At 42.4% G+C, this 11,534-nt stretch overlaps 1 protein-coding gene across 5 annotated transcripts in view; it reads left to right on the top strand.

Annotated features, from left to right (window-relative positions):
• EBF1 (EBF transcription factor 1) overlaps nt 1-11,534 on the top strand; it is a 389,762-nt gene that overhangs the window by 262,215 nt on the left and 116,013 nt on the right. For 3 of the 5 annotated variants that reach the window (XM_040630353.1, XM_040630354.1, XM_040630357.1), the window contains one exon: nt 2,764-2,905. In XM_040630353.1, coding sequence (XP_040486287.1) covers nt 2,764-2,905 — 142 coding nt within the window. The remainder of the gene's footprint in view (nt 1-2,763; nt 2,906-11,534) is intronic. The other 2 variants (XM_040630355.1, XM_040630356.1) reach the window with 1 other exon arrangement.

Raw genomic sequence — 11,534 nt, forward strand, 5'->3', positions numbered from 1 at the left:
AATTTTAATGGAACTTTCAATGAAATGATTCTGTCACACATGTGGGTCTTGGTGATTCTTCTTTTGTCAAGAAAAAAACACATAGGATGTAGGTTTTTTTTTTTTTAACTTAACCGTTTTTGTCATTTTTGTTCAATGTAGGAATTAGATGACAATATCTTTAAACAATACTGAATATTTTAAGCCTAAGCCTGTAGCATTTTGTCTTACAGGTGCATGGTGAATTGTCATTGCTTTTTTTTCCTCTTAAGACAGACATGTAGAATAACAACTTTCTGTATTTCCTGACACTGGAAACAGATACCGTTTGGGATTCCTTTTATAGTTTCTTCAGCTAACGACTCCAGTGACCACTCAATTGTGGTCTCGTAGTAAATCAAAAATTCTTTGAAAGACCCAGCTCTGTTATATAATTGTAAATGTCCCACCTCCCTAACTAAAAAGAAAAGTGAGTTTCCTTTGCCTTAAATAATATGGACTCTGCACTGGCACATAATACTTTTTGGAAATAAAAGAACAGACCATTTTCTTCTCTTCCTTCTCTTTTTAAATTAACCTACAATTGATGAGGCATACACATAACCTTCAGGCTGTGTCAGTTCTGGTTGGTCAATCATGAAGAAAGAGAAAAACCACTTTGCAAACTGCTACTTCAAACGTACTAAGTCCTCCCATGAATGACTTGCCCTTGTTGGAATTTTGGTTTTCACAATGATTGAGGCAAATACCCCGCGTCCCAGAATGGACTCTCAATTGTTTACTTTGTATTTAAATAAAATAGAATTAAAAAATAAAACCAGGGGAGGATCCAGGCCTGGCCAGGAGTCAAGGAGAAGATCTTGAGAGAGGGCCCTGAGGGAGGACCCCACAGAACCCCTGCTGGGCAGTCATCCCTGGGAGGCTCCCAGAGTGGGATGACCAAGCGCTTAGATTCCTGAGTTTGCTGACTTCCGCATCCGGGTATGAAAGCCTGTAGGGGCTCCATGTAAAGAGCAGGGCCTCGGGTCTGCAGAAGTGAGAGCTTGGAAGAAAAAAACAAACAAAAACTGTGACTAGATCAAGTCAAATAGGATCAGATCAAATGAAATCAACCCCACGATAGTATTGGGAACAGTGCTTCACAGCCTGGAGTTCGTGGCCATCTTTGAGGCTGCGAGAAAGGGACTCCGCCATGTTTTGGCTTAACGCGCTGAGGTCAAAAACGCCGACCCTGGAACTTTTCAGTATGGCTGACGTTGGTTGGGGTGGGAGGCTACTGAGGAGGGCATTTCGCCAGGCAATTCGCAGGCATAGGCCAAGGCCCAGCGTCTTGCCCTCTGCCCTACTCAGGGGACGAAACTGCGGCGTTGCACAAGACTCTAGAAGTCGGAGAAAAGGCTTCCTCAGAAACTGGGGCCTCAGTATGTGCCAATCCTTGTAAAGCGTTTCACCTCTTCAGAGGCTAATGCCTCTCAAAACCAAGAACAATTAAAGCGAGAGTCTTTCTAAGCAACTGGGGAATTGAGCAAAATAAATCAGAAATCCTCAGCTTTGGCTCTGGAGGTTCGCCTCATTATGAGAGCAGATCTATTAGCCCTCTTGCCTTTGTCTTTCATTTCTCAAGTGAGGTGATTCTAATTAAATTAATCTGCATGTCAATCTATCGGTGATCAATCAAAGAGCCTGAGGTCTCCCCTATGCTGCAGGGTGCTTGCGGCTGACAGGGGCTGATAATGGAGGAAGAAATAAACTGTCGAGGAAAGTTAATTAGTCAACATAATAGGTGGATTAAACGGGAGCTGGCTGATTGCTGTTTCCCATGTCAAAGCATGAGGTGGGAGCTGGAGCTGCAATTACAGACAATTATTATATTTGGTTGTAAGAGGTCGCATGAATAAACATATCTCTGTGGGTTTCAGTTTTAATCCTCTTCCCCATTTAATATAAGGAGAAGTGTAGGTCATTTCTTCTCATTGTTTTAGTCAAAGTTCTCTGAGAAAACACCTTTGCCCGTGTCCCTTCTGGCAAACTAACTTCAGAGTCCGTTTATGAGATGGCCAGGATATCTGAATTACACCCGGGCCATTGCATTTCTTCTTTTTTTGTTTTGTGTTTTGTGTTTTTTTTGGGCTTTGAAACACAGATGTAAGACTCTTAATTAGCAGGGATCTTTTGGGGAGGGCTGCTGGTGGTGGTAGTGGTGGTAGTGGTGATGGTGGTGGGGACAGGGAGAGGTTGGTCTGATTAATCCAAGTAATGTGGGAAGAGAAAAGTACAAGAAACCCGAAAAGACACCGGGGAGAGAAAGCTGCATCCCAGCTCTCACTGAAACCTCTCTTTTTCATTTCTCTATCCTCTTAACCCTGACGCAGTGGGGGGGGGGGAATATTTTAAAGATTCAAAAGATTTTTATTTGCATGATCAACTGTGATATCTGCTTCAGTGTCTAAACTGAAGGGTAATTTAGGTGAAACACAACCACCGTTGTGTAAAAAAATATGCTAATAAAGATCCTCTTGTTAAAATGATGGTTAACAGTGTACCTTCTGCTGTATAACTATAAACTGTGCAATTTTACTTAAAACTGCATCAAAAGCGTTCCATGCCAAAGACCCACTCATCAATAGCTCCTCTTGTTAGACTTGTACAGCATAAGCACCAGTTATTATGTGAAATAGCTATGCAATTTTCTTCAGCTCCCAGCTGTTATTTATTTAACTTGAGTTTATTACCCTCCATGCTTTTATATTAAAATGTTCATTCATTTCTCTCTTCTGTCTCCAGGTCGTGGTGTCTACGACAGTCAATGTGGATGGCCATGTCCTGGCAGTCTCTGATAACATGTTTGTCCATAATAACTCTAAGCATGGGCGGAGGGCTCGGAGGCTTGACCCCTCGGAAGGTACGCCCTCTTATCTGGAACATGGTAGGCAAATCATTTTCATTGGTTGGCATTGCTACTTTAACTGTAAATCTATTTGATTTCTTTTTCCAACTCCACCACATTTTCTACTCTGTTTCCAATTTCAAATGTTCTGTTGAACGATACTGATAGCAAGTATTTAAAGACAGGAGGATATCTTTGAGGCCCAGCCTTTCTGGTTGCACATCTCTCTATCCTGGAAATGGCTGAGGCTTCTTTCCTTCAGGCTGAGAGAGAGTGGGAGACCTGGACCCCTGCTTTATTTTATGTTCCCGCTTGACTGGAAAACAAAGGAGGGCCAAAGCAGGGTAACAAATATTGTGATACATTTTGAGTTTCCAGCTGACTTGGTTGTATAATGAACTCCATCCTCTTTGCAGTCCTGCTGGTGTAGCTCTATAACTTCATTTTAAACTTCATTTGGAGATAAAGTCCAAAGTCAAGGTCAGAGGCATTTTGTGAGGATGAAGCCCAAACTAAATGTCTCTCCTCTGCCTTGTATATAATCCTCCCTTCATCACCACATGGTAGAGTCTACTTTCTGTGGGTGGATTTTGTTGGGGGAGATCTCACGTTTGTCTCAGATTTATGGCTAATCAGTGGTATCTTTGAGAGGACTGGAGGAAACTGGATAAAAATTTGAATCAAGGAAAGTGAATGCCACTCAAAGAAACCATGGGATAGATTGAATGCACATCTGAAAGTTTTTGTACTACATGTATATATAATGTACACATCCTTCTATCCGTCCATCTATCCATTGATCCATTCATCTACCCATCCCTCTATTTATCCATCTATCCATCATCCATCCATCATCCATCCATCCATTCACTTTTCATTCATCTGTCCGTCCATCCATCTGTCCATCTAGCCACCCATCCATCCTCAATCCACCCAACCATCTATTCATCTTTCATCAATCCATCCATCCAACCATCCATCCAAGAAACAGTGATTGAGACTATACTGGATACCAATCGCCATGCTATATTTTCTCTTACATCCTTCAAATTAAACTCTAAACCCACTTCCCTACTTCACTTTCCAGTTTGCTGGGTCAGCAGGATTCTTTTAAAAACAGTACTGCACAAATTACCACCCGATCGCCTGATTTTTCCAAGGACCATAAGCTGTCCATGATATAATTCATAAGGTGGAACACTCCCTTCCCTGCCAGCATTCTAATTTAATAAAAACACCACTATCATTATTTTTGCCCGATTTTTTTTCTGCACTTAAGGAATACACAAACTGTACTTTTTATTAATTAGCCACATGTAACACTCTTAGAAGGGATTCTTCACCACATCCAGTTTTACAGTCTTTTTAAAGTAAACCATCATCTTTCAAAAGCTGCTTCTTTATGGTTTCATTAGTGCTGAGATGGATGGATATTACTTTTTTTGCAGGAGGCCATTTGAAACACCTGCTCATGATTACATTCCTAGTTCCATTCCTGTACTTAAAATTATTCTGATCCTCACTTTACGGTAATGTTGCCTTTTTAATACCCTTGAAGTCACTTAAGGCATTGTATTACTAGAAGTATTTAGGGGAAAGGAAGAGGAAAAACTAGGCAAATACTCAGTGAGCACAATTTGGAAAGCTGTGGTTTCAAAACCGAAGTCTTGTTTTCCACTGTGGCTGGTTAGTTACAATGGTTACTGTCCTGTCCAAGGACAGACTTGACTGTCAGTTTGAAATCTACCAATCATGGCTTCACAGTTTCAAAATACGCTCCGAGCGCAGACACAGCATCTCTCATTCCTGCCTTTGGGAAGGCAGTAACAGACCACATGCCGTCATCAAATCATCCCTCCACCGAAAAAAAACCAACACAAACCAACAGACACAACCTGCTGGAAAGGACACCTTTAGAGCCTGGAGGTCAGAACATTTTATTTTGCATTATAATGTGGAGGAAAGGATCTTGAAGTAGGAGCCAGGAAACCTAAATTCAATTTCTAGTTTCACCTCTGGCTTTTAAGTGACCTTGGACAAATCACCTTACCTTTTGGGATCCCTAGTCTTCTTCTTGGGAAAATGAAGGCGATGCTCTGTAGGGGGTTAAAAAACAATGTGTGCCTTGAGTGGGGGCAGGTCAGGTACATAGGGGAAGTGGGCTGGGTGGAGACCGCAGAGGAAGGGTAAGAACAGGCTTTGCTGTCCCGCAGCCCCAGGCAGTTGTGGCCAAGGGGACTGAGAGCCCAGTGAGGGCAGATGTTCTAGTTTGGCAAGAATTAAAACTCCTAATTTTTAACTGTTGGTAACTAACTATAAAACTTTTAAACCCTCTGAAGGGAGGAAGGGAAAAATGTCACTTAGGAAGAATACAGCCATAGGCTAACAGGTTGAGATCTCTAGACCAAAATGTTTCTAGGCTTCCTCCCAACTCAAATGTTCTCGTGTCTATGTGTACATATTAATATTTCAATTGGAATATTCTATTATTCTAAGTTTTAGAGACAATATTTTATTCCTCATCTCCAGTTTACCAATCCGCAAGTGGCCATGTGATTATTAACATATTGTTCAAGAAAATGATGACATTTCACTGTTCATAAATGGTTAAGCATCATTGGGGGTCTGAGTATGTCCTATCTTCTTCAGCTAGGGGGCCTCGCTCTCACCAATGCCTTACTTTATTTCTCTTCAGAAGAATAAAAGGGTAGATACCTTGAGGTTCTTTGTAATGACAATACATGGAAATCTGCTTCTCTGCAGAATGAATCAACCAACCACAGAAAACCACCCACTCATTTAGACACTTCAAGCTGATACATAAATATCTACTCAGCAAAGGGTGACTATTGGGCTCTTTCATTAGGGATGTGTGGGAGTGGACTCAGATGCTAATGTGTGTTGATTTGGGGGTACGGTAATACTTTATCTTGCCATTGAAAAATCCTATTTGAAATTGCCCTGTTTAAGACTTCCAGAACCAAGCTCCTACGCCTCAGCCACTCCACTCCTTCAACCCCACTTCAGAAAGCTAGGTATTTTCACACAGTGAGACTGCGAAGTATTTTCACCTCATAGGTGACCTGTAAGAGCCTTCGTTTTTCCTCATTCTGGGCTTTTTACCATCTCATTTACAGGTAGCCTGAATTATTTTGAGAAACTCTGCACATCTCTATTTATATCCTGCTTGTCAGACAGTTGGAGGAAAGTTCCCTTTCGTAGCTCATCTTTCTGCATATAAGTAGAAAAAGAGACCGTGCTTTACATTCATGCAGTCATCCCTGTGTGACCCACGGACTTCCAAACCTCCATGTTCAAATAACAGCCCCTGTATTTCAAGTAGGAGAGTTGACAAAGGCAAATTTATTTCATAGTATCTTGCATGGTCCAAAGAGGGTGAATCCTGGCATCCTGTAGCTCATGGTAATTGCTCTCCCCCGTTTCTTTCTTCATTCATAAATACTGAGATTTTCTTTGGCTGAATATTTATGGGAGAGTTTAGGCTAGTGAGGTTTCGGCTTTAAGCAAGCAATAGCTTTATGGAAGATGTGAACCGTGGAGAGAGGTAGCGTCAGGAGGTGACTGCGATCTCAGGGCTTCAGTGTTTGAAAAGCATAGGCTTGGGGCCAAAGATGCAGAATTGTCCCCACCCACGGTCATGCATACAGCCCTAGCTTATGCATCTGCCCTGTCTTCCCGTCACTTGGGCAAATTCCTGGGGACGGTATGCTGGGGATCTTTAAAGGCTTGGGAGTGTTGATATTGTTGTTATTGTTCTCCTGAGTTTCAGGTTGTGTTTACTTGAATTTAAGGCCAATGGGGGCATCAGTTTCTCTGTTTTTTCCCCCTGTGGCAAAATGCGGTGCCCTCCCAAAGCTATAGTGCAGGGACCCTGTCAGCTTGCATGCGCTAACACTTTATTATCTAATGATCTAATATGCAACAAGGCAAAGTGCCGGCGCTCATCATTCTGACATAGAATGCCGGGAGAAGTGACTAAATTACTTTATGTACCATTAGCGCTAGCAGCTATGGTGAACTCACCGGCAGCATTTATGCAAATGCCTGTGAATACACTCCAGTGGCTTTGTCAGGAAGCCTTCTGACAAGCAGTTTAAATGCTCATTTTTTTTAGGGGACTTTTTTTTTTTTTTTGGCATGCATGTGTTTTATCCCTTCCCCTCTTCTCCCGCCCTCCACTCTCTCCCCTTTTTGGGTTGTTGGAGGATGTGCCTCCTCCATGATCACTGGGAAACCTGAGTGGGTCAGAGAGCTCAGCCGGTCATCAGTAGGCACCCTTTCTGGTTATAAGACCCCAACTGGTACTTTTCATACTTAGGTTCCTCTTTAAAAATCGGTATGAATTTGTACAATCATCATGTTTATTTCAAAAATCAGTTTTTAGATGGTGAACATTTTAATGTTCACGAGTTCCGACCTGAGGTCCTACTTAGTTTCTTGGCTCAAATATAGATGTTTTAAAACACCCCTGCTTTCTAAAATTGGGAAACAAGTGAAATTTAGCTTTTGTGGGCATCAGGTACAAATGAATTAAATTTCCTTTCAAAGTAGTTATACAGATAAAGACATGAAGTATAAATATGCCAGGATCCCAAAATAAAACAAATCTAAACAAAAGTGGGGTTCGGTTAAACTAAAAATACTTTGTAGAATAGAGTGTGGTAATAGAATCACTGGGCCCATCTCCTTGCTGTAATTACAGCGTTAGAGAAGGAGAATCAGATTTTCCCCACCGCCAGTTAGTTCTGACCTCTCCATTGTAGTGTCCCCTTCCAGCTGTCCCTGACAATATGGTGTTATTCTTGCTCTTTAGCATTTGACCTTCTTTAATCCTTTTGCTCCAGACAGAAGCAGTTTTTGCTTCTGTTGGTTGCCCCTGGGTATCCAACCCCATTGACTCCTTGTGCCCAGCTGCACTTAAATTTGTTGTTTTATGGACATGTGGAGAAAGATGATTCAGGCTTGGGAAGATTACTCCATATTGAGAGACAGCATGGAGCTTCCAATAGAAAGGAGAGCCCCCCCCTCCCTTCTGTGTAATGGGGCTTTAAGAAGGCTAGTAAATATCAGTTGGATCTAATGGAGAGAAAATCAGGCTGTCCAATGGAAGAGCTGGATTTCCGACCCGACTCTGCCATGAACTAGCTGTGTAACTCTGGGCGGGTTACTTTGTTTCCATAGCCTCAGCTTCGTATGCGTTCAATGAGAGCTGGGTTGGGTCATCTCTAGACCTCCTTTTAACATGCACATTTTTTTCGTACTCTGAACTGAAGCCGTTGACACAGGCCTCCTCTTGTCTGGAGGTGCCTTTGGAGAAACAGGGCTTCAGGAGAACAAAGACATGCACTGGCTATTTCTTGTATAGTCCTTTCTTTGGCTCTCCAGCCAAGGAATAAGGTGTTGGTAAGTTGGACTTCAAATCATTCCTTCCTTCATTTGTTCTAAGCATCTAGAACATGCCAGACACCAAGCTAAGGTACAATAACACAAGGCAGATGCCGCCCCTGTCTTCACAGAATTTATGATATAAATAGAGAAGAAAGATATTAAACACAACTTACAACCAACTCACGAGACTTATGTTTAAAAGGGGGACCATAAAAGGAGTGGGGAGGAGTGAGGTGTCAGGGAAGTCTTCCTTGAGGAAATCACATTTATGCCAAAACCTAAGAGCTGAGTAAGTTTTCACCAGGTAAAGGGGACAGAAACAAATTTCCGAAAAGAGGGGACAGCGTGTACAAAGGCTGTTTTGCTTAAGTGAGTTAAAGAAACCCAAAGGAGCCTGGGATGCCTCTTGTATCTCCCAGTCCCTGGGAGGATGGCAGGAGTTGAGGCCAGGATGGCTGCCGAGGGCCAGATTATGCAGGCCCATGTGAGATGCTCAGGCCGTGGTCTGTGGCAATTGTGAAATGGCGTGGGGGGCCAAGTAGGACTTTGATGAACTCATTTTCAATTACATGGACTCCTAGCGTGTCACGAAAGCCCAGGGCAAGATCACTCTGAGTTGCTTATAACTTTGCTCTTCCCTGCCGGTCCTTGGAAGCTCACCAGGGAGTTGGCTGTGCCTGGGAGCAGTCCCCCTGATCGCTCCTCATTCTATCAATAGCGCAAGTGTTCAAAATAGGAAGTCAAACATTCTGAGAGTTCTTTTTCCAGGTGGTTTTGACTTATCGATTTACTTTTTGCATAAGTAGCTTTTACCTCCTGACGTCTTTTGAACTTGTAGAGAGCTTTCTTAAGGCCTTTAGAATGGAGGGCTGCATGTGGCCTATGAAATGTATATTATTTGTCTAACCCCAACAAACTAAAATTGGATGAGTGAATGGAAACTAAACCACAAAGAGAAACGTACCATCCCAGATTTCGCTCTCCTCTCCCGCTAGGGTGACAGCTCATGCCACGTGAAGAGTCATTTGAAGTATGGAAGGTCATCCAGTACATCCTCTCCTTTTCCAGAGACGGAAACTGAGACCTAGTGAGGGGATGTAATCTTCTCACATTCGTATAGTTTCTATCAAAATCCATTTAGTGCTCTTTGCCCGTGGTATGCTGGTGGGCAAGTGTCCATTTCAGGGGTACACAGCTTAATGGTTGCTGGGTCACACAAAAAGTTGGAGGATTTGGGGTCCACCCCGATGCCTTTCCAGTTCACGTTGGCCTAGGCTTGCAGCGGTCTCCCTGGGATTCTGGAGATCGTGCGAGGAATGTCTGTAACATCTCTCCAGCTTTCTGACAGAAATGCACTTTCAGAACACAAGGGCCAAGGATGAACGATGCAGAGCTTTACACTTAGGCAGTGGCCCTTCACATGACTCCAGCTGGGCCCACTTGGGCAAGAGCATTTTGGTGAAGGGTCCAGGTTACCACAGATAAATACTGATGTCATGTTTTGTTACTTAGAGTGGCACATTACATCTTATCAATGGATTTTCGTATTTGAAAAAGCAAGACAGATGAAAGGACAGAACATTAGGGCTCAGAATATCCAGATGTGTCACAACATGGAGCACAGAGGTGCCAGATTTTCAAGCATCAAATCAGGTCTTTTTTTTTTTTTTTTTTTTTTTTTTTTTTGAGCAGTGGGAAAGTTGTCTTTTGTCTTCCCTTGTAATAAAAAAGGGCATGGCAAGAAGTCAAGATAATGAGTAAAGACGTAAGTGAGACTGATTTCCAGTGTATCCCCAGAGTAATCCATAGAGTGGGTAACACCAGAAATCCTAATGTTGGGGCCTCAATAGCCAGCAAGCTCTCAGTGTCAGGCAGATGGAAGAGTTCAGGAGCCACGGGTCACTGCGAAGCAGGTGATCTGTGTTATCCATGTGTGAATCCAACACTACCCATAGCACGGCTGGCAAAGGAGAAATAGTGCTCAGACTTTGCTGTGCTGCTTGGGGGTGACCAGACCAGGTGGTAAAGTGTAGCAGTATTGTTATTGCTCTTGTTGCTATTTGGGGGCTATTATCAACTAACATTTATGGAGCAGTTACTCTGGGCCAGTACTGTGGTAATTATTTTACTTACATCATAAGATCCTTCAACAAGTCTGATGAGCTGTAACAATTATTATTGCCATTTTACAGATGAGAAACCTGGGATTTAGAGAGGGTCAGTAATTTACCCAAAGCCACAAAACTGATTAGAATCAGACCTGGGACTTGACCCCTCGTCTACCTAACCACATAGCTCTGCGTAATAATAGTACCAAGAATAACGACAGTAACCCTCCCTGATCCCTTACTATGCCAGGCACAAAGTGCTAGAGGCACCCCTTGTGAAGATAAGGACACTGAGAGTACAGAGAAGTTCAATCACTTGCCCAGAGTTGCACAGCAAATAAGTAGTATATCTAGGATTCAAACCAAGAGAGCCTGACTTTGGAGTCTGTACTTTCAACTACTTGCTCTGTATATTATGCTAAAACTCTTTCCATCTCTTATTCCGCTGTTTTTTCTTCTCGGTACAAGGAAGGCAGTTATGCTGGTATCTTAAATAGACCTTTCAAAAGCTAGCCCAGAGCATATCTTTTTTATTTCTTTTTTAATGGCATATGTGTATGTTTACCTTATAGCTTATTTTCCTTCAATAACCTATTTTTCCCATGGCTGTACCACATTCTGCTAGTCAAATAAAAAAACAGGGATTTTATTTGATGACTGGTATGTTTTCTATGGGGTTGGCAAGATAAGAAGGAGGCTGGTAATATTTTATTTATTTGCAAGGATGTTCTAACTCATCTCTGTAGAAATCATTTGTTGACCATATGGGCTCCTTGGCATGTATACAAGGTAGAGAAAAAGGAGACCAGGGGAAAACTGTGAGACCATGAGTTAAAAGGACTGTTGGATACTAACAGTCTTCTTGTCAGGGTACCGAAGGGTTACTCAACCTCCTGCTCCAAATAACATGGAAAACTGATACGGATTGAGGGAGGCTGTTTTCTTATATGAATTTCTTGACAAACCCATCAGCTTTGGGAAACGTCCAGTATTCGGTATTTTGAATGACCTAATAAATGAGTGAGCCACACCTAACTTATTTTAATGAGCACAAAGTGTGTGGGGAAGAGCGTGGTGGGAGGCAAGGAGTGATGCTTTCTGCTTATATTTTGGACCACAGTGACAGAACTTTTTTAAACCTATTTTTTTTT

Source organism: Ursus maritimus, unplaced genomic scaffold, assembly GCF_017311325.1.
Source record: "Ursus maritimus isolate PB19 unplaced genomic scaffold, ASM1731132v1 scaffold_15, whole genome shotgun sequence".
NCBI lineage: Eukaryota > Metazoa > Chordata > Mammalia > Carnivora > Ursidae > Ursus > Ursus maritimus.